Source organism: Rutilus rutilus (assembly GCF_951802725.1).
Source record: "Rutilus rutilus genome assembly, chromosome: 12".
In the NCBI taxonomy this organism is placed as follows: domain Eukaryota; kingdom Metazoa; phylum Chordata; class Actinopteri; order Cypriniformes; family Leuciscidae; genus Rutilus; species Rutilus rutilus.
The window spans coordinates 12,037,175-12,064,758 of record NC_140217.1 but is presented as its reverse complement, the minus strand read 5'-3'; the positions used below and the strand labels follow the sequence as shown (position 1 = coordinate 12,064,758).

At 37.1% G+C, this 27,584-nt stretch overlaps 1 protein-coding gene and 1 long non-coding RNA gene across 3 annotated transcripts in view; one reads left to right on the top strand and one right to left on the bottom strand.

Moving 5' to 3' along the window:
• unc80 (unc-80 homolog (C. elegans)) overlaps positions 1-27,584 on the top strand; it is a 61,632-nt gene that overhangs the window by 4,857 nt on the left and 29,191 nt on the right. For both annotated transcript variants that reach the window (XM_084424833.1, XM_084424832.1), the window contains exons 9-27: positions 271-405; positions 818-1,034; positions 1,201-1,332; positions 2,093-2,361; positions 3,262-3,618; positions 3,706-3,837; positions 4,085-4,232; positions 15,314-15,364; positions 15,815-15,963; positions 17,883-18,046; positions 18,131-18,339; positions 19,616-19,722; positions 22,374-22,521; positions 22,973-23,145; positions 23,411-23,623; positions 23,747-23,882; positions 23,995-24,128; positions 26,007-26,187; positions 26,285-26,497. In XM_084424833.1, coding sequence (XP_084280959.1) covers positions 271-405; positions 818-1,034; positions 1,201-1,332; positions 2,093-2,361; positions 3,262-3,618; positions 3,706-3,837; positions 4,085-4,232; positions 15,314-15,364; positions 15,815-15,963; positions 17,883-18,046; positions 18,131-18,339; positions 19,616-19,722; positions 22,374-22,521; positions 22,973-23,145; positions 23,411-23,623; positions 23,747-23,882; positions 23,995-24,128; positions 26,007-26,187; positions 26,285-26,497 — 3,268 coding nt within the window. The remainder of the gene's footprint in view (positions 1-270; positions 406-817; positions 1,035-1,200; positions 1,333-2,092; positions 2,362-3,261; positions 3,619-3,705; positions 3,838-4,084; positions 4,233-15,313; positions 15,365-15,814; positions 15,964-17,882; positions 18,047-18,130; positions 18,340-19,615; positions 19,723-22,373; positions 22,522-22,972; positions 23,146-23,410; positions 23,624-23,746; positions 23,883-23,994; positions 24,129-26,006; positions 26,188-26,284; positions 26,498-27,584) is intronic.
• LOC311300522 lies at positions 958-6,376 on the bottom strand. Its single transcript, XR_014629343.1, has 4 exons — positions 5,470-6,376; positions 3,747-3,847; positions 3,294-3,487; positions 958-1,046 (listed from the first exon to the last, which is right to left on the bottom strand). It is a non-coding gene; the product is annotated as an uncharacterized lncRNA (long non-coding RNA).

The window sequence follows — 27,584 nt, the reverse complement described above, 5'->3', positions numbered from 1 at the left end:
ACGGCTGATAGGGACTACACAACACTCATCCCGGGTTAGTGACATCACTAACCCTACAATTTACATAAACCCTGGTAAAATAACAAGGTCACATGAGACACAGACATCATCTAACTGTATACATACTGGGAACTATATTCTCAGAAGGCGAAGCACTGCTACTTGGGCGGAGTGATTGGCCTTGCTTCGCCTTCTGAGAATATAGTTCCCAGTATGTACATTCTGGTCCAAAATTATTTAACCCTTATTTTTCCTTCCTATTTTTCTAAGGATATGACTCTGAAATGTAACGAGGAGAGCAGATCTTTGAGCTCCGAGACCTTCACCAAGGTGTCCATTACTAACCTCAGGAGACAAGCAGTCCCTGATCTATCAGCTGAGATGGGCATGAACATATTTAAAAAGGTTTGCAGATTATTTTATTTATGCATAGTTTAAGAGCGTAAACCAATATGTATATAGATCAAGCAAAACCCCTTTTAAAACGTCCTAGTTCTCTAGAAGGAATACCTTTGCTTGAAAGCTAAACATTTTTCTAACCACTTATTAATATAACATGTACTCAGTTCCTGTTTGCCTGTGCTGTTTGTCTCTATGGTCATTGATTAAGCAGGTGTTTCTTGTTACGTTAACAATCTCTGTGTGTGTGTTTATAATCCCTCAGTTCAGTCTGTTCTTTGTTCCATGATGTCAATGTTTATGCTCCTGTTTGTTCTCTTTGAGTAACAAAAGACTTTCATTTTGACTACTCATTCGTTGTGCGTTTCCTTGATATAGCCACACACGTGACAGTTTTATCCTGTTACTGCTTTTTCAGTTGAAGAACCGTAGAGAGGATCGGGAGAGAAAAGGCTCTATCCCATTCCACCATACTGGGAAAAAACGGCAGCGGCGGATGGGTGTACCTTTCCTAATGCATGAGGATCACCTGGACGTCTCACCCACACGCAGCACCTTTTCGTTCGGAAGCTTCTCTGGACTGGGAGATGACCGTCGCACACTGGACCGCGGAGGTTGGCCTTCCACCATCATGGGTATGAAGGGCCCTATGAAATTCGTTATTATTTTTCATCAAAAAGCATGAATTCATAAAACTTAAAAAATGTTAATAATTTTTGTATTGTAATATAATTAAAAGTAATATTCTATTGTCATATAATTAAATGTATTGTCATATTGCTCTGTTTTGTTGTGTTGCAGGGAAGTTAACACGTCGTGGAAGCTCAGATACTACTGGAGATGTGGACAGTCTTGGAGCAAAACATTTTCACTCCCACCACAACTTGCCTGAACACTCTAACAGTCACAGTGACAATACCATCAAAGAGGGTGGTAAGCAAATAAGCACTATCACACTATTAGTTCCTAAATCCATAACAGTTAATATTTCATAAAATTCATTAAAAATCATAAAATACAACAGAAGGTTTATTTATTTTTTTAATTGAAGCTACAAGGTGGCATTAGGGGATCCATGGAACATTTCAAAGAAATTAGTTTTCGTGTGAAAAGCGCTATGCAAATAAATAATTATTTTGAATTAAAAATATTATACAGATAATATTTATCACTGATTTTAGCTTTAGAAAAATGACAACATAAACAGCAAATATTTCGTTTTTAATATCACACTTACTATTACCCTAACAGTATTAATAAGTCGTCTTAAAAAATATAGGAATTTTGAGCGTTTGTGTAATCAAAATATTTGCAACCTCCTGAAACTAATGAGATATGACTTGACCACTATGCTCTGTCGTGCCTTTTTTAAAAACATAAATTCAACATATTTGATAAAATAATGATACATACAAAATGCAAAAGTATACTTTCCTGCAATGCTGCAATCCCGCAACTTTAACGTTTGTGTTCGTTTAATTAAGCTAAGAGGCCACATTGTGACGTCCATTCTTCTATTGGTCTCACATCTTCACGTGATACGAATTCAAAGGTCACCAAAACTTAGAACTAAACTTGTGTTTTCGGTCTCTCGCATGCATATGCGCAAGAATGGAAGTCAATGGAACGAAAAGTGTAGCGTGACTGCCTCTTTAATCAGTAATGTGGACTGACAGTCTTTTTTTTTTCTCAGTTCGTTCTCAGATCTCCACCATCACTATGGCTACATTTAACACAACTGTGGCTTCCTTTAATGTGGGATACACAGATTTCTTCACGGAGCACATAAAGAAACTGTGTAACCCCATTCCCATCCCTGAGATGCCATGTGAGCCGCTGGCCTGCTCCAACCTTCCCCGAAGTCTGACAGACTCCTGCATCAACTACACATCCCTGGAGGACCGAGACACCATTGAGGGCACCAACAACTTTATTCTGAAGAATGGCATGCTGGACCTCATGGTAAGGAGTGGAGCCTTGAGCAGAGGGGTTTACTGTCATAGAGTGATAGATTTGCGTATACACTACCGGTAAAATGTTTGGAATAATTTATTAAAAAAAAATTTTTTTTAAAGGAAGTCCCTCATGCTCATGACCAAACATACAGTAAAATAACAGTTTTCTACTTCAATATATATAGTAAAATGTAATTCATTTTTAGCATCATTACTCCAGTCTTCAGTGTCACAAGATCCTTCAGAAATCATTCTACTATTCTAATTTGGTGCTCAATTATTTATAATGGGTCTTATTATTATCATTATTATCAATGTTGAACAGAGTTTTGCTGCTTAATATTTTTGTGGAAAGCATGTTTGTTTTTTGCAGGATTTTTTGATAAATAGAAAGTTCAATACGCTGCATTTATTTGAAACTTTTTTTCTTTACTTTCTGGTTTGATACATTTAATCTCAAACTCAGAGCTTTAAATGGTAGTGCATCACTGTCTCCACAAAAAACACAACTGTTTTCAACTGATATTTTGATTATTATTCTCCAAATCAGTATATTAGAATGATTTCTGAAGGATCATGTGACTGAATTTTGATTTGCCATCATAGGTATAGAATGCGTTTCAAAATATATTAAAATAGAAAATGGTTATTTTCAACTTTAATAATATTTCACAATATATCTGATTCTACTGTAGAGCACTTGTTTGTCAAGTAAATGTAGCCTTGGTAAGCATAAGAGACTTCTTTCAAAAACATTACAACTTTTAACTGGCTAATGTTATAATTGGCCAATAACTTCTAAGGAAAATTTGATTATTTTAGATATAGTTTAAAAGATCTGACCATATGGTTCATATTATTATTATTAATGTTACCTTTCTTGTTTACCACTGTGTTGTTTTTCAAGGCTGTTCTACGGGCCCTGTATTCCGTACTCACCCATGACATCAGCTCTCGGATTTGCGATGTGGCGCTCAACATCATCGACTGCCTTCTGCAGCTGGGTGTGGTTCCCAGCATGAGTAAGAAATTCTCCAAACCCGAGGACAAAGAGGCGGAGTGTCCGAAGGAGGGAGCCAGTCAGAGTGTGGGTGGCGCTCAGGGGGAGGCAGCTGGAGGCACAGGACCAGCACCTAATGGAGGTGGTGGAGGTGATGGAGGAGGAGGAGGGGGAGGAGGAGGAGGGGGAGGAGGAGGAGGGGGAGGAGGGGGAGGAGAGAGTCGTGGAGGAAGCAGAGATGATATAAAGAACAAGGACAACAAGGTAAGCCTATTACTATATCTGGTGTAAAGGAATATCTGAGTGTAATTGTCACATGCAAGATTTGCATTTTTTTTTAATCATCAACAGGATGAAGACACTTCACTCAGCACTCACAGGTTGGCTCTCACCATGCTTATAAAGATCGTAAAATCGCTCGGCTGCGCGTACGGCTGTGGTGAAGGCCATCGCGGACTCTCTGGAGACCGCCTTCGAATGCAGGTCAATATAGCTGTGCAATACAGTGCAAATTAACCTTTATTTTTCAAGAAGATTAAGTCCTGACCTCTGTCACACAGCAATATGTTGATTTACTGTCAGACTAAGTCATATGGTCAGATGACATAGATTTTATAATACATGTAGAATGCATTATATTACATTTGTTCATAGAGCTAGTTAATCATGTCTAATAATTGCTGTCTCCAACAAAGGTAAATTACTAGATGCTCTGTCCTATTTTTTTTAGGCTCAGAACTGTTTGACTACTATGTACAAGCTGGATAAAGTGCAGTTCCGGCAGACTATGAAAGAATACGTTAACAAGGATTCGCTCAACAACATTGTGGATTTCCTGCACGCCCTACTTGGCTTCTGCATGGAGCCAATCACTGACAGTAAGAGGGCTGAGCTGCACTTATTAAGTGCATGTCTTTAACATGCCCAGGCTTATGTTTTATTCTGAAATAAGATATACAGCATGGGCCCAATTTCCATGCATCAGAAACAGAGATGTATTTATATTTTCCTAAAAGAGAGATGAACTTGATTTTGCAATTTGATTATTAAACGGTGTATTGAACTTTTATTTAAAACTATGAATGCAGTAAAATGATACATTTTACATTAAAATAACACTACCCGTCAAAAGTTTGGTTCTTGAAAGAAGTCTCTTATGCTCACCAAGGCTGTTTTTTTTATTATTTTTATGTTGTCTTTTTTAAAAAAAAAACACAGTAAAGGTTTAAACAGGTTTATTGTGAAATATTACTACAACTTTTCTATTTTAATATAATTTAGAATGTATTTTATTCCTGCGATGACACTCCAGTCTTCAACGTCACATGATCCTTCAGAAATCATTCTAATATGCTGATTTGGTGCTTATTTATTTAATATGCTTATTAGTATTAATGTTTAAAAAAGTACTTTTTATTCTAGCAAAGGACCCATTGGAGTGACAGTAAAGACACTTATAATGTTACAAAAGATTTGATTCAAATAAATGTATAGTTCTTCCATGAAACTCTAGGTGGCGCAGGCTGATGGGTCCTTGACACAAGCTGATGATATTCATAGTGTTAACTACTTGGCACAAGCTGATTGGTTCATGTCGCATCTGCAGCCAATGAGCTTGCTGCTCAACATTTAAATGGCTGGTTACCATTTTACTATTGCAGTTTGCAGCGTGCTTTCAGTGTTTGTCTAAACCCTCCACCTTCCCTAGCTCCACCTGTATAGATCTGATATTAAATGATTTCTTACATACAGCAGCGTTTTGGCGTATGTATTGGCAGTAGCACGTTCCTGTACTTGCTCTGCGGCAGCAGCAATAATCAACAACAGCAGAAATTTAGCAGCAACAGCAGCGTAGCAGTTATATTCCGCCAAGACCAAAAACATTAACATTGTCATATCCATTACCATGCTAAAAATCTTGAAAGTTGTCATGATAGAAATGCTGTTCATTGAACTTTCTATTCATCAAAGAATCCTGAAAAAAAAAATATATATAGGTATCATGTTTTCCACAAACAGACAAAAAAAAGGTTTATCAGTGTTGAAACCAGTTTTTGCTGCTTTATAGATGTTTGATTGGAAAACATTTTTTTAAAGAAAGGTTTGCAATCTTACTGTCACAGGTGGTTGGGAAGATGAATAAAATTCCAATGCAAAATTTAATGAGGATAATACAAATAATACTGAGATAGGAAGGGCAACACACACTAAATGTAACATAGACCAAACAGAGGATGAATGTGATGGATCAACTTATATAGCAAACACAAACGAGGATAATTAATAGAACACAGCTGAAACCAATGAACTAATAATGATGGTAACTATGGAGACAGACAAGTGGCGTGAGTCAGAACAAGGAAACGCGTGACAAATAAAAACCATATTGTCTATGATAAAAACAAACTGAAAGTCCATGAACAAAAACTAAACAGAATGGTGAGATTTACAGGTTCCATTTCATTTATACAAATACAAAGAAAAACACATTTTTAAAAACCATCCCTTACCAGACCTGTTAACATTGAATATGATGAAAACATTACATTGCTAACATGATGTGTTTGTCAAAAAGGTTTCCATCAAGGTAAGGGTGCCAGATCTTATCAAACTGTCCAAATTTACACTTGTAACCAATTATCATCTGAAAGGTAAAGCAGAAAACAACTTTCAAAGCCTTAACTGTAACTCAGGAGATTCAGAGAGAAACAAACAGTATTTAATAATAAATCCAAGGAGAAACTCATATAATTCAACCATAAGGGGAAACAAAAAGCTTAAATTAATAAAGAGATAATGAGGGAAATAATGAACAGCAGGTGAATTGTAATATGTAACTAAGGAAACAAACTAGCAAACAGAACTCCGACTAATAGGGACAGGGAACACAATGGAAACTAAACCAAAACACAACTCAACTGACAAATACTTGACCATGGGAGCATGCTTTTTCTTCCAGAACAGCAGTAGTAACCTATTTGCTGTAATTGAGTGAGTAAGAGTGCAGTAAGAGTGTTTCTGAAAGCACATCAAATAATGTATACTAATAACTCTGTACCTTAGTGCAGAAAATAATTCTATGTGATAAATAAGCATCAACTGAGCTGCATTTATCACAGAGAGGTGAAATACTTTTCAGTTTATTTTTTCACCTTAAAGTGACCGAGACAGTCTCTAGAATTGGGAGTGTTCATTAATATCCTTTAAACTACTCTGCCAAGTTTCCTCAGGATTGAAAAATGTCCCTTCCCAGCTCTTTTTCCCATTCTTCTTTAAGTCATTTTGTTGAGGGAGAGTTAATGGATTGCAACATGTCATATTATACTAATGACTCAATTTGACTTCCTTTACACTGATCAAAACACTTGTCAATAACTGAGGGTGATGTATTATCCAAGGAAGGTGGATGAGCATGTATATAATTCCTAATCAATAAGAACCATTATTAATAATTAATCAACGTATTGGAATGGTTTCTGAAGGATCATGTGACACTGAAGAATGCTGAAAGTAATGACTGCTGAAAATTCAGCTTTGCAATACAGGAATAAATTACATTTAAAAAACAATATTAAAATAGAAAACAGCTGTAATAATATATCACAATACATCATGTTTTTACTGTGTTTCTAAACAAACAAATGCAGCCTTGGTGAGCATAAAAGACTGAATTCAGAATATGTTACATGGCTATCTGAAATACCTGATTCCAATTGGTCACTGAGCTATGAAATATTTTTTATAATGACCGCTAAACTGTATATTTGACTGTTGTCGATGGCAAGATACCAGTGCTACTTTCATGTCTCTTGTATAACTTCAGCGTCTGTTTTCATACCAACACAGCTTAGAATAGCTCATTGTTGCCATCTTGTAACTCAAAACTGGAAGACTTAAATGTTAATTTTAATATATATATGGAAAAACCTTTGATAGATGACTAGAAGCAAGAAAAAGCAAGAAAATGAAACCATTGCTTGGAAGAACAACAAACCGGTAAGAGACATAAAGAGCTGGATGAGAGAGAAATTAAAATAGATGAAGGCATGTAACATTGTAGCTAATTATGTTAATTAACTAGTCCATAAAAAAGTAACTTAGACTTAAGATTAATAATAATATATGACTTAATATTATAATACTGTAGCAGCATTTATTTAGTTGCTGAACTGGTTTTCTGTATATCTTCCTGAGATCCAGAAAAAAGTTAAGTAAATGTATTTATTTCATTTAAAATATATATATATAATTTTGTCATTACATTGTTCGGAGTCTAAGAAACTAAATATATTTTATGCTGTGTCCTCTGTAGAGGACACCAGGACTAATTAGGAAAATGAAAAGACATGTATGGGGAAAAACAATGTTGTTTTGTTTTGTTTTGTTTTGACTGAAATCGATGCTGTTTCGTAATAGAAAGTCGTATTCTGATTTGAAGCTCCATTACGTTTTCCTGAAATGTTTATTCATGAAAAACAGTTAGAAAATTTGTACGATTTAAAGTCCCCCTGTGGTGAAAATCAAGATTTTAATGTTGTTTATATGTCTATGTGATGTTTTGAATGTGCTTTAAGACTGCAATGGTTCTGACTATGAATTTGCACATGGTTAGAGTATTTTCTCCTTAAAACTGCAGTGAACCAAAGACAGTCTCAAAAACACGATTTGAAATCGCTGGTGTTTCTGACGTCACAAACCACCTTGTAACCAATATCATGTCAACGTGCCGGCTGGCTTTTGGCATATCATTAACAGCAAACTAGCAGGGGAGTTTCAAGAGATGCTTGGTTATCCCGGTATATTTTTTTGTTGATATGAAAATCGGGTAGATTTACTGATATAGCCGGGTATATGATGTATAGTACGATGTTATGATGAAATGTATGCCTTTCTCCACTGACGTTCGGAGTTGTTCATAGCGTTTTTGATGATTGTTAGAAGGCAGACTGAGATGGCGAACAGGAACATAGTTTGTGTAACTTTAGCAGCACGTTATTAGCTGTTTGATAACATAGTCAAGCAAAAGGCTAATCATATTAATTACTGTTATGTGTCCGACGTTGTAAAGAACGATACCATTGTGCAGCGTTTACCTCAGTAAGTTGATCAAGTGAATCTCTGAGCTGGTGTGAGTGGAGGCGGAGCTAATTAGCATATTCATATACCCGCTTATACTAAATGAAGCAAGGGTGTAGAGTTTCATTCAAGCTATTTTAAGGCATGAAAGGCATTTTTTTTTTTTTTTTTTTTTTTCACAGGAACATTTTTAAATACGTAATTTTGGTGATCAAAGATGAGTTTTAAGGGATTGAATTATTGACTACAGGGGGACTTTAAATGATAATTACAAAATATTATTACATTTCCATAAGAGTGCTAAAGTTGGTCATTTAGTCAATGTCAGTCATTTATCAGACCAAGGAGAGAGAGTTGCATGGTCAAACCTCCAAACATTTAGTATCTCTGAATGTGCTCTTTACAATACTGTACATCCAGACTTAAAACCTTGACATGTATGGTCTCACAGAAATTCGCTAAAATCGAATGTCCTCTACAATGGACAAAAGTCTGTGGCTGGGTCTCAGGAGGATGTCAAAAGCTTTACGCTAATGTAGTAAGATAAAATCAATTAATTATTTTATACACATGTATTTATTTATTTATAGCTAAACAAACCCCTTCAGGTTTAAACAGGTGGTATTCGATCCCCTGTCTGGGTTAATGTTGCAAAAATTACTAGCATTATGCAATCAAGTCTCATTTCTTATAGAAATGAATGGAGTGAGTAGCTTTTCCTATAAACACATTGCCATTTATCAGAACATCTGAATATTTCTGTGTCATACCACACATCCCATGATACACAACAGGAATTATGCTTAATAACACAGCCATGACCAATCAGAACAGATCATAGCATCTAATATAGCCATTTAGTGTCATAAATCCGGGCTTTTTCATCCCCGTCTTTTCGGTAGTTTTTATAATTAACTATTCCACCAAATATATTGCAAATCGAAATAGTTTAGAGGTTGGGTACATCTATCCAACATAGAAAATTTGGTTACAATTTACTTTAAGGTATCTGTTTTACAGAGTAAATATACATTTAACTACTGAGTAATAAGAATAAACTACATGTGCTTACTATAGGGTTAGAGTTAGAGTTTGGTTTAGGGTTAGGATTACGGACGACTCGTGGCCGCAGCAATATAGGGACATCAAAACAAAAAAATTGACATAATGAATAAGATTTATTACATAATTCTAGGGGTTTCACAAAGTGCAATAATACATTTTATGCCATCTGAAATGTCCCAAAATGATGACAGACGCTAGATCATGTTTTAGCGAGGAAACAAGAGGCTTGAATGATGTCACCTCTCCGTACTCCCTCCCCATGCACAGAACAGAAACACATATATCTCCACCTCCTAATTTGAATCAGGTGTTCCTCATCTCCGCTGCCACCTACAAAACCAAGAGAAATACAAAACCAAAAAAATACAAAGAAAAGAAAAAACACACCCACACCCATAACACCTCGCCTCTTAAGAGAGAGGATCCTTGCAAAGGATCTCTGAAACAAATTAGACAATTATTATTAATTGTTAATTAACAAAAAAACAAAATATTACCACTTAACCCAAACTCATTATAACAGACTGCAAACCCAGTATGGTGCCTTTTTAATCTGATTCCCCCTTGCAACTTGAATACAGCAACTCCCGGCGCCTAGGAAAAGCCATAGTCACAATGAGAGAAAACAGAAGAAAAAAAACATCAACTGAATCAGTCGCAAAACCTCTGGCATCAGCCAGTACGTTTTTCACACCCCTTATGTGTCGGTTCTCCAAAAGATAGGGTTGCAAAAAGAGAGACCATCGAATGAGACGCTGGTTTGGGCTCTGCAAAGAGTGCAAAAATGTAAGTGGATTGTGGTCTGAAAATACCACAATTGAAAAAATACCACTTGTTACATAGACTTCAAAAAACTGCAAAGCCCAAATCAATGCCAATGGTGTAGTGGAATAATGCCACTTTCAATAGTGGAATAATGCAACTGGTGAGAAAAATAGGAAACTGGTCTTTCTATACTCTGTTCATCAGTTTGCAACACTACAGCTCCAGCTCCAACTTGACTGGCGTCAGCCTAGATCTGAAAAGGCTGTCCAATGCGTGGGGCAACCAGCATAGGGGCAGTGCTAAGCAACAGCTTCACATTGTCAAAAGCTTGTTTACACTGCAAGGTCCACTCAAATTTGAAGTTTTTCTTCAATAAATCAGTCAAAGGAGCTACCACTGAAGAAAAATTTGGCCAAAAGTTTCAGTAATAGCCCACCATACCCAGAAAGTGCATTATCTCTCGTTTCGTGTTAGGTGGAGGAAAATGATCAATGGCCAAGACTGGACGGACTTGACCCTGCCCAACTACCTTCCCCAAATAGGTCACAGTCGCCTTGGCAAACTCACACTTTGCCAAGTTGACCGTGAGCCTAGCTTCTGCCAAACGCTCAAAAAGTGCTTGGATACGTAAAAGATGCTGCTCCCACGTGTCACTATATACAACCACATCATCTAAATAAACAGCACAACCATTCAACCCAGAGGTTACATGGTTCATCAAGCGTTGAAAAGTAGCGGGCGCATTTCTAAGGCCAAAACTCATTACAGAATAAGAGTATAGCCAAGAAGGGGTAATGAATGAGGCAATCTCCTGTGCACGAGTGGTTAAAGGCACTTGCCAATATCCTTTCAATAAATCACATTTACTGACAGAAGTAAATCTGCTCAATCTTCCATTTTGGGCAATGGGAAAGAATCTGGTTTTGTTATGTTATTCACCTTTCGGTAATCAGAGCAGAAACGGTACGACCCATCTGGCTTTCCCACCAGTAAACAAGGTGATGCCCAGCTTGAAAAGGAAGGTTTAGCGATGGTATTTTCGGCCATATATTTAATTTCAGACTCAAGATGACGTTGTTTATCCAAAGAAACACGATAAAAACGCTGGCGTATTGGTTTTGCGTCGCCGACATCTATATCTTGCTCTATCAAATGAGTGCGTGAAGGTGAACCTCCAGCCAAATTATTACCCAGAATAACAGAGATGCCCTCCACTGGCAAAGAAGGTCTCACGCCTACAGTAACCTGACCAACGACCAAATCTGACTCAAGTACGACATTGGGTTACAAGTTCTGCCTGTTCCATTACACAATTCCTTTTATTAACACCTCATTTCCAGTACTGGAACTTTCAGAAAAGGTTCAAACGGACTCTAAAATAAAGGTCTCTGAAGCTCCAGTATCTCTGAGAATTTTAACTGGGACTTTTTCATCACTTCCAACCAGAGACACAAAGCCGTCGGTAATGAAAGGAGCATAGCTCAACTTTTCTACATTACCCAACACCGCACTTTCCTGAACAGAGTTTACATCAACACCAGGTACACCAGCCACTTCAATAACGGAAGACGCAGCAAGAGCAGATTTTGGTTCAAATTTAGAACGGTTAATTTTTGCTTTAAGAGCTGGACAATCTTTTTTACAGTATCCTTTATTCAAACAGTAAGCAGACTGATCACTTTTATCTACCGAACTTCTTGGCTTTTTCTCAAGCTTCATATTACCAGGCAAAGAAAAACGAGTCTCCATAGGAGCACTTTCCACAAAGCTATTTAAACGACGCCAATGATTTTTTTTTAACATCTCTATGAGTCAAAACATATTCATCAGCAAGGACAGCAGCGGCCTCTGCATTCTGAATATTACGCTCTGTTATAAAAACAGCCACATTTTCAGGTAAGGTGTTTTTAAATTGTTCCAACAGTAACAACTCATAGAGAGAATCAAAATCACCCGCTTGTGAAACAGAGTACCAACGATCAAACTGAATCCTTAGCTCTCTTGCGAACTCAGTAAAAGACTGCTGCATACCTTTTCGTAAAGTCTGAAACTGTTGCCTGTAAGCTTCCGGAACTAACTCATAGGCCTATGCCTTCAGCACCACGTCTTTTATCTTACTGTAAACTTGACTGTCCTGGACACTTAGAGTAAAGTAGGCTTTTTGAGCTTTACCATAAAGCACACACTGCAAAAGTAGCGTTTGCTTACAATCTTCCCACCCCATAAGATCTGCCAACCGCTCAAACAAAGTAAAGAAAGTATCCAAATCGTCCTCATCAAATTTTGGCATGAGGTTAACAGGTTAACAGGTTAAGAGAACGAGCAACATCAAAAACTTTTCTTGAGCTGAACTAACTATTTGGGCCTGTAAACTCTCTGAGTGGTATCCCAACTTACCTTCTCTAATTTGAGCAAACCTTTGCGCAAGTTAAATATCCAACTTGCCCAACTCAACTTCTTGCTCTTGGAAGTATAGGGGAAGAGTAGAATAAATCAACAATTCCTTCTGCTCTTCAAACGACAGGGATAAAGGAATATGAACAGGAACATTACTTTCTCCAGTAACACTTAACGGTCTCTCTGATTCAGATACAAGAATATCCAAATCAATAAGAGCAGCTTTAACAACAAATCCCGCTCCCTCCTTTAAACTCTTTTCTTTAGTGGTAAGGCTGATTTCATACTTTTCTGCTACTTCCAATAACTGTTTTTTAGAAAGCTTATTAAAGCTCTCCTCAGTAGGATACTCAAACTCATCTAATAATGTAGTCATCTTAAAAAGCACAATTACCAACCTCCAAAACATTATTTTTTACTTTTTATTTTTTCAAACTTCACATTTAGTGACCTTCCCCACTACCTACACACAAAACTACCTCAACCCTAAGCTTCGTGCTTCCACCAAGGGCTAAGTGACTTTAAGCACTCTAATACCAACTGTACAGCGGCAGTGCCCTCAACCCACCGTCAGCACAAAAATAACAAAATAAAATAGTAAAGAGTCAAAGCAAGCATTGCTTCAGCCTAACAAGGGAACGTTACCAATATGGGAAGACAAACATCAATTTGACCTTGCTATAATCTCACGCAAATTTAATGGAGACTAACAAACAACGTACATATGCCATGCAAAAAAAGGTACTATAAACAACCTTAATACATGTATGGCAACACCAGATCTCAACTCTACCAAACAAATGCCAAACAAGAGTAAAACATACATTTACCTCAACAGCATTTCTGTATCACTTTCCAAATGTAGGTCAATTTAAAGTTTAACTCCCCTACCTCACTTTCCCCTCATATCACATGGATAAGTGACGAACATTTGTGATCAACTACTGAAAAAAACAGTGACTATCCAACTTACACATCGATCTGTCGGCACATTCACCTGCAAACAGCCCCAGCAAACATGCCAGTGCGGCCCCACTGTGGGTAAGTGTGGGTTTTCTGTGGGACAGTGTGGGCAAGGGCAAACCCTTTGGGGCCCCATGTGGGCTTTCTGTGGGCCCACAGAAAACCCACACGGACCCCCAGTGGGTTAGCCCATGCACATTCACCTGCAAACAGCAGAGCTGCTGAAAACACCAACAGGTGTTTCTAATTACCCACGCATCTTACAACACGAATACAAAATCAAACAAATGCATAAATGTCTATCACGCGAAACAAGCGGACATAAGTCTCTTATTACGTGACCTACAAAGATTAAAAAAAAAGATAAAAAAGATATTTTCTCGAAAGGAAAACTTTTTTTTGTTGTTACAGCCGACTCGTGGCCCCAACAATATGGAAATCAAAACAGAAGATCGATATAATGAATAAAGTTTATTACATAATTCTAGGGGTTTCACAAAGTGCAATAATACATTTTATGTTTTCTGAAATGTCCCAAATTGCCGACAGATGCTAGATTACGTTTTAGTGAGGAAACAAGAGGCCAGCCGTAGATGATGTCACCCCTCCGTACTCCCTCCCCATGCACAGAACCGAAACACATATATCTCCACCTCCTAATTTGAATCAGGTGTTCCTTATCTCCGCTGCCACCTACAAAACCAAGAGAAATACAAAACCAAAAAATACAAAGAAAACAAGACACACCCATAACAGTTAGTTGCATGTAATTATGCATAATAAGGGTTAGTTGCATGTAATTATGCATAATTTAGAGTTATTACTATAGTAACTATGTGTAACAAGGACAGGACTGTAAAATAAAGTGTTACCCAAAATTTTTATTTGGTTTTGGAATGGACATGCCAGCAATAGTCTTATATTCCATTAAAAAGGCCATAATACAAAGGTCATTAATACAAAGTATTAAATGAGAAACATAATGCAAATGTTACAAAATAATTTGGAGATACAGATTGCCTTTACATTTTTTTTAATGTCATTCGTTTCTCGCTCCTTGGCCTCTTCTGTCTTCTGCCTTCATGTCTGCCTGTAATATGACCTTCCCTCCCTTCCTCCCTTCCTCCCTTCCTCCCTTCCTCCCTTCCTTCCTTCCTTCCTTCCTTCCTTCCTTCCTTCCTTCCTTCCTTCCTTCCTTCCTTCCTTCCTTCCTTCCTTCCTTCCTTCCTTCCTTCCTTCCTTCCTTCCTTCCTTCCTTCCTTCCTTCCTTCCTTCCTTCCTTCCTTCCTTCCTTCCTTCCTTCCTTCCTTCCCCTTCCTAACCCTAACCACCTACCTACATGTCTGCAAGTCAAACTCCACTGTTTGTACCCCAAACGTTCATCACTCATCCTTTCAGCAGACTTGCCAAACATCATATTGACAGTGCCAATTCTTATTTGTTTGTATTTTCAATTTTATGGTATCAAAACAAGATAAGCTGAATTTCGATTGATTTCTGGCAAGTTAGTGAACATGAGTGAATGTTATAAAAATTATATCCCTATGTTTTTTTGGGGGGGTGTCTTTTTTTGCATCTGTGGGTATGTGTCTGTGTGTGGGTGTGTTTTGGAGCGAATTGGTGTTTCCTGACTTACGAGTACATGTCTGTGCTGGCCTGACACCAATGTTGCCCACCATCTTTTCTCTTTCAGAGTACGGCAGTGCAGGTGAGAGGTCCAGGAGGGCGAATAAAAGAAACATCGGTAGATACTCAATATCTAAAGTTACTGCCAAAACTAGGCATTACACCCATTCCTGCACCCCTCACAATGTCCAGGGTGATGTTCTCGCCTGTAGTAGAGCTAAACAGTGCATAGGCCTTGCCAAATAAACAATCAAAAAAATCGGCTTAATAGATCCAGCTAAACAAAACTCAACATTGCTGTGAAATCAGAGCATGACCTGATTGTTAGGTCTATCACTATCTCTCAGGCCACAGTCACTTGCATGTATGCAGACCTTCAAAACCCGCAATCACTTTTTAGGTTTTCCTATCATATGTGCTATTAATTTTCCCCCTTTTCATCTTGTAAACATCAATGCTTCCTGCTTCCCTTATTTTTTGGTGCTTATGGCTAAGCCTCAGTGATTTTGCCCTGACATGGTATCCAGGTCACAGTTTCTCATCGGAGATGACTTGATTGTCTTTGCAGACAAAGCTGGTTTCGGGAACAACTTCACCACTGGAGGAGATAAGTCTCTGGCCCACAGCATGGAGACTGTGGTGGTGGGCTGCATGTTCAAGTCTCTTATCACAAGATGTGCCTCCACTACACATGAGCTTCACAGTTCTGAGAACTTGGTGAGAGACACAACTTTGGGCTTGAGTTTATGTTTGGTGACGCTAATAATGCTGTGTACTAATCAGGCACAATACATTAAGAGGAGACACGGGGCAGGCACTGGTCAATTTTGTGTTTTTCACTGGTCAATTTTGAGATTTTGGGCTATTTGTCTTCAATAACATGTCTTCTTTCAGACTTGTGGTGAAAAAAAGTCCAGAATACACATTTAGGTCTTTATTTTACTACACTTTGTCTATTTGCGTCTGTAGATTTCTCCTAAATTCAACAAAAGTTGGCGTTCTAAATCAACATGCTGCTCCGCGATCGCTGTCTGCACCCTGTCATCACATACACCGTTAGAAAGCTCTCTCTCTCTCCTGTACAATGTTGTCGGATCCAAATATGGTCATTTCCTTCTTATCAGCAACCAATCGTGAAAGTACACTGGGGCATTTAACTCTAAACGCGAAATCTCATTGGCTGATGTCAATTTTAAAGGCCATTTTCTCAAAATGTTTTTTTTTTTTCATACTCTGAGCCAGAAATCTCCACTTCAGCAGCACTTACATACACCAAACTTTCCAGTTGTATTCCTATCTATATTCTTAAGGTTTTTACTGAGGGGTTTGGTCATATATCATTCAGATTCTGATTTATACAACATTTTATACCTAAAAACGGGGCGAAGATTTATTTTTTTATGGCTGTTGACAGTTTTTTCTGATTAATGGAGTGATAAAAAGAGATATCCAAAATCCCCTCTGTAAAAACTTTTGACTCTAATATGTCAACAAAATGAAACAAGAATTTTGAATCTGGCTTTATCCAAAGTTCAGATTTCTCTTCTGGAAATATATGCAAATTAGCGCATATTTAATGAGATACTACCTAATTTGCATATTTCAACATAAATATTCTAAAAACTTGTAATACAAAAGATATTTGTCTTAATGTCAGTAATCAACTGGAGAAGTTTCATGCTGATGTATATTTTTCTATTCACCTGGGGTGTCTCCCCTTAAAACAAGAAGTGAAAAGGCATCTTTTCTGTTAAATTTGCCATCTGTTTAAGCATAAAGGAAATACGAAAGCCTATTTCCAAATCTGATTTAAAAAATTAAAGAAAAAAAAGGGGGGAAAAGAAAAACTTCACCCTATCTATTTTCTTAAGGCACATTATTGATCTTATTATGATCAATAACATGCCTTTAGTAGATCTGGATGCAAACTAAATACATTCACATTCCAATCTGCCTCCATCCAATCAACAACAGATATATAGAACCAAGTCCCCGTCCTACATTTTTATAAACTTTTTTGATAATCCGTTTCATAATGATGTAGGTCACAATGTGGAAGAAATTATCTGTCGTTACTTCTGTTACATTGCAACTTAAAGTCACACTGTGAGATCAGATGTAAAGTTCTGAGAAATCTGCGAATTTGCGAGAAATCTGGACGCATAATAAGAAATAAGTATTATAAGAAATAAAGAAATAAAAAAAAATTTTTTTGCAAATTGATATAAATATATAGATTTGATATATTGGTATAAATTGATATAAAGTGTCAGTTGCAAGGAATAAGGTTGCATTATGAGATATAAAGTCACAATTACTTTTTGATTATCCATTTCATTTGGATGTAGGTCACAGTATGGAAGGGAAAAAATACACGCCATTTTCACATTCGTCTGTACAGAATATTTTTTCTTTGCTGGGATCTTGTCGTATTGCATCTGGTTGGGATATGGTATAATACTAGTTATACTTTATGTGCTTCTATGTATATGGATTATGTCAAATGAATAGCTGTTTAGCAGCTCTCAGGTAAAGAACTATATTGTTCAAAGAAGAGTGACCATTTAAATCTATTTTTTCCCCATCTCTTTCTTTTCACACATTTCTCTCCTAACATCTAAACACACTCAAATCAGGGTCTGTATTGTGACATACGGCAGCTGGTTCAGTTTATAAAGGAGTCTCATGGAAATGTCTTCCGACGTGTGGCTCTCAGTGCTCTCCTGGACAGCGCAGAAAAACTTAATACCACTAAAAAAACTGACGAAAAGGAGGAAACCAAGCCATCTTCAGCAAAAAAGTACACACACAAATATAACACACATTTTGTAATGCATAAATTAAATATATGCATGGATTGAGTGCATCTGTATCTGTGTATCAGCGAAGAGCAGATTCCAGGAGCTCTTTTAGGAAGGAAAGACTTTTGGAGGAAGATGTTCAAGTCTCAGAGTGCCGCCAGTGATACGAGCAGCCAATCAGAGCAGGACACTTCTGAGTGCACCACTGCCCACTCTGGTACTACCACAGACCGGCGTTCACGATCACGTTCTCGACGGATCTCACTGCGCAAGAAGCTCAAACTGCCCATAGGTATGTTTTTGTGAGAGAGAAGTTCTTTACAAACATAACCAGATTTGTCCTATACAAAGCAGATAAATAGAGACTTAACTATGATAAACAACAGTGTGATCAGTATGATCAGAGGATGACATCAGCCTTTGGCTACCAATACTTCCCTTTCTTATCCCTATACTGTTGTTCATCACTGGTATACATGCTATTACCCAGTTTTTCAGAATTTCTTTCATTACAGAATTGCTGTATAAACAGGATTCAGGTTTAATAATATTCCATAATAAAGTAGCTTCCTGTGTGTGTGTGTGTGTGTGTGTGTGTGTGTGTGTGTGTGTGTGTGTGTGTGTGTGTGTGTGTGTGTGTGTGTGTGAGAGAGTCTCTGTGTGTGTATATACTTTGCATTTTACTGTACCCTGCATTTTACATAAGATTTTAATTAAATCGTAATCAAAATCATCCGTAAAATGCAAAGTACAGTAAATACATTTATCTAAACAATTCAATGTAAATCTTTCTGTATACTCAGCCCTCTATTTTTCTGAATTGTAAAACCATGACCAAATATGCATGATTGGGAGAATACTCACATTTATAGTGATTTGCTCTCTGTAGACTAAAATCTACAAAATTCTAATTTCCATACACAGAGGATTCACAAAATGAAAATTCTGTCACCATTTACTCACCCTCATGTCGTTTCATTCATCTTTCGAAAAACAAATGAAGATTTAGGTTTCCCTTAAATGTGTTAATGTGCATGCCATACATAGGTAAGTTTGTAAACTTATTTAAAAAAATTAACCTCTAATATGAGAGTATGTGAATTGTGAGTTGATTGGTTCATTGGTGTGTTGGGGATATTCATTTTATGAAAAGTCATTCACTTCTCTGTTCTTTCCTTTTTTGTCACCAGCATGCCATAGGAAAGTTCGCCATCCACTCACTGTCTCCATGTTACGTATGTGTGTTGTGTTTTAGTTATGCAGCCTCATCTTACAGTGTGTTTATGGAAGCTTTAGTTTAAAAAAAAAAAAAATGCATTCAAGATTTATCTTTCTTTTTTTCTTTTTTTACTTTTATGTACTTGCTGTGAGATTCAATGTGTTGTTTTGTCTATTTTTGTGTATAAGCTGTATGAGCCGGAGAACCAGCATGAAATATTCCCTCTTACATTCCTTTTGGCTTGTTTGCACTTCCATTTAAAGGGTACCAGAGTTCAAACATGCTACCAAAATGCTAAATTCACTTTTATTTTTTATTTTTTCATGTAACTATTGAACCTGTGGTACAGGTAACTGGCTGAAACGCTCCTCTCTATCTGGACTGGCTGATGGGGTCGAGGACCTGCTGGACATCAGCTCAGTGGACAGACTGTCCTTTATCAGACAGAGCTCCAAGGTGAGGACTCTGAATTTACAGTGTATTAATGTTAAGATAAGAGGGTCAATGACAAATAAGAGTGTCCACAGTAATACAAATCTTGTAAAAATCTGCAAAGTTCTTAGAAATGCATCCATGAAGAGATTACATTTAATGATTTACATTCAATAAAATGTCATGTGGTGTTACCATCAAGTAAAAAGTAATAACATACTTCCCTTATACTATGAATGCATGTGAGTGTTCTCTCTTATTGTTCATTACTTAATCATTGTATTCAAACAAGATTTCAAATATATATTTTTCGAGGTAAAAAGTATATTTTACAAATATTATGTGTTGTTAGTTCATATATATTACTTGGCTTTGGAGAGTTGCACCAAATTTTACAACCCGAACTAACCTAAGCATGTCATAAAAAGGTAAAATAATCTGATTTTGTCAGAGACTCATCGCAGGGATCCTCTATATGCTATCATATTTCATATTTTTCTGCATGCTAGATAAACCACATGAATTTGTTGGTTGCACAACTTGACCAATATTAATAAGCAGTGCAGCAGTTTTGTTAAAATATATTTTTTTCTAAATTATAATAGTAATAATAATAATAATATGCTATTTTCTCCATTATAATATGACTGCAACTGTATCACCTTGACACAGGGTTATTATCGTTATTAAAAAATAAATAAAATAAAAAACATTTTCATTACTTGAAATAAACTAAACTAACTGGAATCAAATAAAATATAAAATAACCTGTTTATTTTATTCCAGCTAGTAATTACATTTCTAATTTTTGTTTAGTTTAAGTTGAAGTAAATAACCAAAACTAAAACTGAAAACTAAAATATAATGAAAAGAAAATTACAAAAATTTTAGATATTTCAAAATATTAACAAAAACTATAATAGTATATCATTGATACTAAAATAACACTGCCTTGACATTTTTTACTTTATGCCCCAAACCATATTCATCTTAGAAGATGAGTATTCTAATCATTGTTTGTATGAATTGCATTTTTTAATAAATTATTAGACTGAGCCAAAAAACTATCACTACTCTGGTTCACCAGTTATCTTTCAGACCGGTATCAAACTGTCAATTATAATGGGACAGAATCCCCTCCCCTTCCCCTTCAGTGCGGCTTACCACAGGGTTCCATATTGGGTACCTTGTTATTTTTATTATGTTAACGACCTCCCTAATGTCTAAGATAAACTTTCAAAAATTTTATTTGCAGATGATACAAGTGTATTTTACTCTCATAAAAACCCTGAAATTTTAATAAAAGTAATTAATGAAGAACTTGACAAGTTATCTACTTGGTTCAAGTCCAACAAATTGTCACTCAACATAAAAAAACAAGTTATATATTGTTCGGTATTAAGTCTGACACATTTAAATCTTCAATGAAAATTCAAATTGATAATATCTCCATTAACAATGTTAGATCTGCTCGTTTCCTCAGCGTTATATTAGATGACTCTTTATCCTGGAAACCTCATATTAGTGTCATAAGTACAAAAATAGCCAAAGTGGTCGGTATATTGGGAAAAATCCGGCACTTGATTAACAAAAAAGTTGCAGTTATGTTGTATTACTCAATGTTGTACCCATATATCAATTGCTGTAATGTTGCTTGGGCTAGTACCCACCCAACTAAACTGGAATCTATTTTTCGACTTCAGAAGCAAACTTTAAGAATAATATTTTGTGTAAATCGTAGACACCCCTCCCAATCACTGTTTGCTCAGGCAAGTATTCTTAGTGTTTACCAAGTGAATCAACTTCAAATTGCTTAATTCGTTTATAGCTCTATAAAGAAGTTATTTCCCCAGCACTTTTGTAATATTTTTATTTTTAATAATGAATTTCACCAGTATCCGACTCGTAGTAGTTGTCTTATTAGGCCTCCCTACTCTCGTACGACTCAAACACAGTTTAGTGTATTATACAGAGGGTCAAATGTATGGAACAGTCTTCCCACATCACTTATTGAGGTTTCTAAAGAACAGTTTAAACAGAGAGTAAAATTGTTGCTACTAAGCTTTCCATATGGGTTTGTGCTCTAAATCCAATTTTAAATTGTTTTATAATATGTTTTTAATTTGTTTCTATGGAGATTGCCACTAATTAAGCCCCTTGAGGGTTTTTCGGCAATTGTCCATCACATTTTTTTGTGACACGTATAACACTGTTTTTATGCTTTTGTTGTGAAAATAAAATAAATCAAATCAAATCAACTGCATAATTACATTCACCCAAGAAACAGTTGATCTGATTTCTTTTTTATGATTTATACTTAATTTGGTTTTCTTATTCTACAAACAAACAATAATGTTGTAAAACATACACATATTCAATAATTTAACTAAAACTTTATACAAAGTCACACACAAAACCAAATAAATGAATTCATTCTAATATTTTATGATCATGTACACACAAGGAGGGAAAAGAGGGTTATAATCATTAGGTCCCACCAGAAACTATGCCATTGCCATCATTACTGTGATCATTAATGATATCATTTTTCTGCCTCTCCTAATGTCTTTCTTGGGAATAAATCTGAACCTCTTCATGGAAGAAAATCAGTTTTGCTTTGCACTAGAGTTATTAGACATCAAGTCCTTGATCCGAGTCTTTCCCGTACATCTCAGGTCAAGTTCACCAGTGCCGTGAAGCTGTCGGAGGGTAACGCTATTGAATATGGGCGAGAGGAAGAGGAGAATTTCTTCAAGCGGCTCGGTAAATGGCGGTCTGGTCGGAGGAACCCTTCCAAGATTCACCACACAGAAGAGAAAGATGGTAGAATCCTCGGTGCCGTCCCCCGCCCCCGCCCACAATTCGCTCTGTTTGTTTGTGTGTGTGCCCGTACTTGACGTGTCTTGTGCTTCTGGTACACTCCTCTACCATCTTCCATGCCAGCTCTCTGTGTGTTTGTCCATCTTTGTCAGAACCATCCGCTGGAAGAGGAACTGTGGTTTTCTGACCTATGGCCTGGCACCATGACCCGCCACAGCTTTGTCAGAGTTGTCGTGAACCTTCAGCTCTCCAAGTTAATAGTTAATAGTTATTAGATATATATTTGGGGAAATACACAAGTCATGGTTTGATTTGTAGGTCTTGTAAGGACAAAAACAGACTTGCATGTTCATTCGATATCACCAGATGCATATTCCACCAGCTATTTTCAGTTGTTAAAACCTTGTCAGATGCTACACTCCTTGTACTGACACTATTCTGTACCACCGACAAGGTTGCCATGGATTCCAGGAGCGCTTGGCTGCCAGCCAGGAGGCCATAAAGAATAAGAATATTGTGAATCTAGGTGCAATCAGACAGGGGATGAAGAGGTTTCAGTTCCTGTTGAACTGCTGTGAGCCGGGAACCATACCAGATGCTTCGATTTTAGCTGCTGCGCTGGACCTGGTCAGTTCGGATTCTTCTGTTTATATACAAAATGGTGTCACATTACTTTTGAAGCATACCTGCTAGACTAAAGAGATAAAATGATAACCAAAATCTTGAAACCTGTTATGTCCTTTAAAGGGGTACTGAAATGTATTTTCAGATCTTTGTTATGTGGTTAGCTTTATGAAGTTTTTGCAGCTTGAAATTGAGATCAGTATTTGGATTCTTTCAGAGAAAATAAGGACCTGAACATTATGTTGATTTTGATAAATGTCTTTCCCAGGAAGCCCCTGTGGTGGCAAGGGCCTCGCTTTTTCTGGAGTGTGCCCGTTTTGTGCATCGCTGTAACCGTGGTAACTGGCCAGAGTGGATGAAAGGTCACCATGTGAACATCACTAAGAGAGGACTGTCTAGAGGACGATCGCCTATAGCAGGAAACAAGAGGAACACGAAGCTCCAGTGGAACGCAGCCAAACAATTTTACCAGTGGGGAGATGTGAGTCACATTAATCTGAAAAATATGCAAATTTTGCCTTTCCTGCAGAAAACCTTCTTATATCATTTTTGAGAAATGCATTTGTGGCATTTGGTTGCATCTAATATACGTGTCCTCAAAAAGGCAATAGGTACTCGGCTGAGTGAAATTTGCCATTCAGACAGTGAGAGTCCAGCCAACATCTTGGGTTTTATCTATGATGAAGAGAGCAAGAGGCGTGTGAAAAAGGAGGATGAGGAGGAAGATTATCTGGATGACAGTAAGAGTGAAAATGACATGAATTCAGATTAAACGAATAGATGATGTTCAAAACCAAAATAATACTTCGGCATTTAGCTAATGGGTTGTTTTTTTTATGATTCTTTCAACAGACACCGTCAACCCTACAAAGTGTGGCTGCCCTTTTGCTCTGAAGATGGCTGCTTGTCAGCTGCTTCTGGAGATCACCACTTTCCTGCGGGAGACTTTTCCCTGTCTCCCCAGACCCAGAACAGAGCCCCTTGTGGTCAGTTTTGGTATTGTCTCCCTCTGACCAGATTCATTCATGTGACATGATTAAAGGGATAGTTCACCCAAAAATGAAAATTCTCTCATCATGTCTCACCCTTATGTCATTACAGATGTATAAGACTTTCTTTCTTCAGATCTTTTAGAAAAATCTCTTTGAGTCCATATAATGCAAGTTGATGGTTCCCTCAAACTTGAGGCTTCAAAAACCACGCAAAACAAACACAATGGTCCTATTTAATAGGTCAATGTCTTCTGAAGAGAAACGATAGGTTTGTTGTAGAAAATACTTTTTTTATATATATATTTTAAACTTATCATAAGCTTATGTTGTGAAGCGTGACGTAAACGTGTTGTGAAATTTGCTCTAGAAGTGATACGGAAGCACAGATGATGGTCACTTCTCCATCAAGGAGATGGTCACCAGAGTTTTACAACGCACATACACACCTATCATTTCACTTCAGAAGACATTGATTCATCAATTTGGGTCGTATGGATTACCGTCATGTTCATTTGGCATTGTTTTTGAAGTGTCAACTATGAGAGACCTATCCACTTGCATTATATGGACTCACAGAAATGGATAATTTTTCTAAAAATCTCAGTTTGTGTTCATCTGAAGAAAGAAAGTCATATACATCTGGGAGGGCATGAGGGTGAGTAAATGAGAGAATTTTTGGTTAGAGTATCCCTTTAACTACGAAGTAAAACATGCAGGGGGAAAAACAGGATGTTGTGGACACAAATTAGGAATTAAACTGCAGTCACACTAGACTTTGAGCATGCAAAATTTCTACGGACACTGGAATGGTCGCAAAATGTTTCTTTTTTTTTTCTTTTTTTTTACATAATACAACATATAATACATAAAAATTTAAAAAATATGCAATCTGCTTCACTTTACTGCAATCCTGCAGATTTAAAGTTTGTGTTCTTTTCATTCAGCTAAAAGGTCACTCTGTGGCGTATCAATCTTCTATTGGTCACACATCTCCATGAATTTGCAGGTCAGAGTTCACCAAACTTGTACTTTTGAATGCAGCAAAAATGCATAACTTCTTCACTTGGATTTGTGTGTCCTATCTCTTGCAATTGTATGCATTTAAATGGAAGTCAATGTTATGAAAAGTGTTGTGTGACCGCCCCTTTGATTCCCTCAAATTATTAATTTGTTCCCTAATTTTAGTTCAAACTTAGCCATGTTGTACTTATTGGTTCCCTTGTTTTAGTTACATTAAAATGAGGGAACAAATTAGTACATCATGCATCATGGGTATGATTTAACTAAATTGAGTTAGCAAATTAGTACAACTTGGCCATGATTTTACTAAAACGAGGGAAATAATTGATAAACGTGGCCATGAATTAATGTCATGAGAACAAATCCTTAATTTGTCCCCACAATATCTTCTACATATCATGTGTGGGGCTTCACAATTAATATTGCAGAGAAAATTCGTTAACACTTTAGTTTAGGGTCCAATTCCCACTATTAACTAGTTGCTTATTAGTATGCATATTACTAGGATATTGGCTGTTTATTAGTACTTATATATGACCTTATTCTACATTCCTAATCCTAGCCAATACCCAAACTTAACAGCTACCTTACTAACTATTTATAAGCAGTAATTAGGAGTTTATTGAGGCAAAAGTCGTAGTTAATAGTTAGTGAGAATTGGACCCTAATCTAAAGTGTGACCTATATTTCAAATGCAGGAAATGAATTTGGAATTTAAATCTCTCAATTCTATTCTTAATAGCGCACATCCCTGGTGTATATGTTTACTTGGCTGATGATTGAATAGTAAGCGGATCTTACATCACACAGCTAAACAATTGCCAAACCCAGATTGTCTTTTGGCTCCTATAGGATTTAGAGAGCTGCCGCTTGCGTCTGGACCCTGAGCTAGGCCGTCACCGCTATGAGAGGAAGATCAGCTTTGCAGGAATCCTGGATGATGAAGATGGACACGATTCTTTGAACAGCAGCAGCCACACCCTCAAGTCTGACACTGGCTGTGAGGAGAAGAAATCATCACAAGAGCCACTGGGTAAAATGAAAAAGGAATAATTGTCTGCATGTACATGTTTGATAGAGGCTGAAAATATGATTTATCATTTTTATTTTGTCTCATCTCCTCTCCCTAGCTCCGATTAGGAAGATCCGTATTGGTGGCTCTCGTTTGCTACAGATTAAAGGAGCAAGGAGTTTCCGAATAAAGAAAGGAGGCTCTTTGTCTTCTATCCGCCGGGCAGGGAGTCTGAAAAGCACTAAGATGTCCAGACAGGACTCTGAGTCTGAGAATGACGTGGATTCGGAGCGGCTGCTCTCCCAGAGTAGAGATACTGTCACTGATATAGGTCAGACAATGTTTCTCCAGCCCTATAGTTATTTTATTATTACATTTGTAAATGCAGTTATTGGGGAGATGGACAAAGCAGAATACATTATTTAGAAAGACATTAATAATGGCATCAATAATAACCTTTACGGGTTAAAAGAAAAAAAATATTTGTTAGGCTGATCCAACAAACACAAAGGTAATGTTTTTAATAAACATATCTAATCGTACATGTAATGACCTAATGGTCAGTTGTAAAGGTAATCTGACTAAAGTGTGAACTTTATAAGTGAAAATACACAATGGGCCCTATCATTTAATCTAAGTGCATGGTCTAAAGCACTCTGCGCAAGTGCACTTTGGGCGTGTCCAAATCCACTTTTGCTAGTTTAACGACAGGAAAAATGGTTGGCGCATGGTCTAAAAGGGATGTCCCTATTCTCTTAATGAGTAATGGTGTGTTTTGGGCGTAACGTGCAATAAACCAATTAGAGTCTCATCTCCAATTCCCTTTAAAAGCCAGTTGTGCTTGCACCATGGCGGGTTGCTATTTACATGGTGGCATTTGCAAGCGGAAAGACTGAATGCGTCTCCAGAGAGGAAACGGATCTGCTTGTGCGCGAAGTTAAAGCGTGCAAGCAGAACATCTACGGGACAAGCCAGATTCCACCATATCTTTATGTACACAATATTAATCTTTTACATTGTAATCCTTTTATTTTTAATATTTGGCTAGTTTGTGTGCTGTTGGGGGTCGCTGTGTGTGTAATAAGCTCTTTAAATAACAAAATAAAGATTCTGCGCCATTGACTTTAGATCAGGTTTTTGTTGGTCAATGGCGCAGTCTATTTCAGTTGCTTCAAAATCGTAACTCGCCATTAATGCGCCTGAACACACCTCGTTTTCAGACCAGCACGCCCATGGGCGCACAAAAATGCGCAAATGCATTTGCTATTTAAACAACTTGGCGCAGGACGCGAAAAAGATAACTGCGTCGGGCTGAAATTAGCAAAAAATACTTACGCCTGGCGCTGCATTGGGCCGGATGTATGATAGAGCCCAAGGTGTGTAAAGGGAGTTCAAATTGGATGGCTATTTTGCAGTCA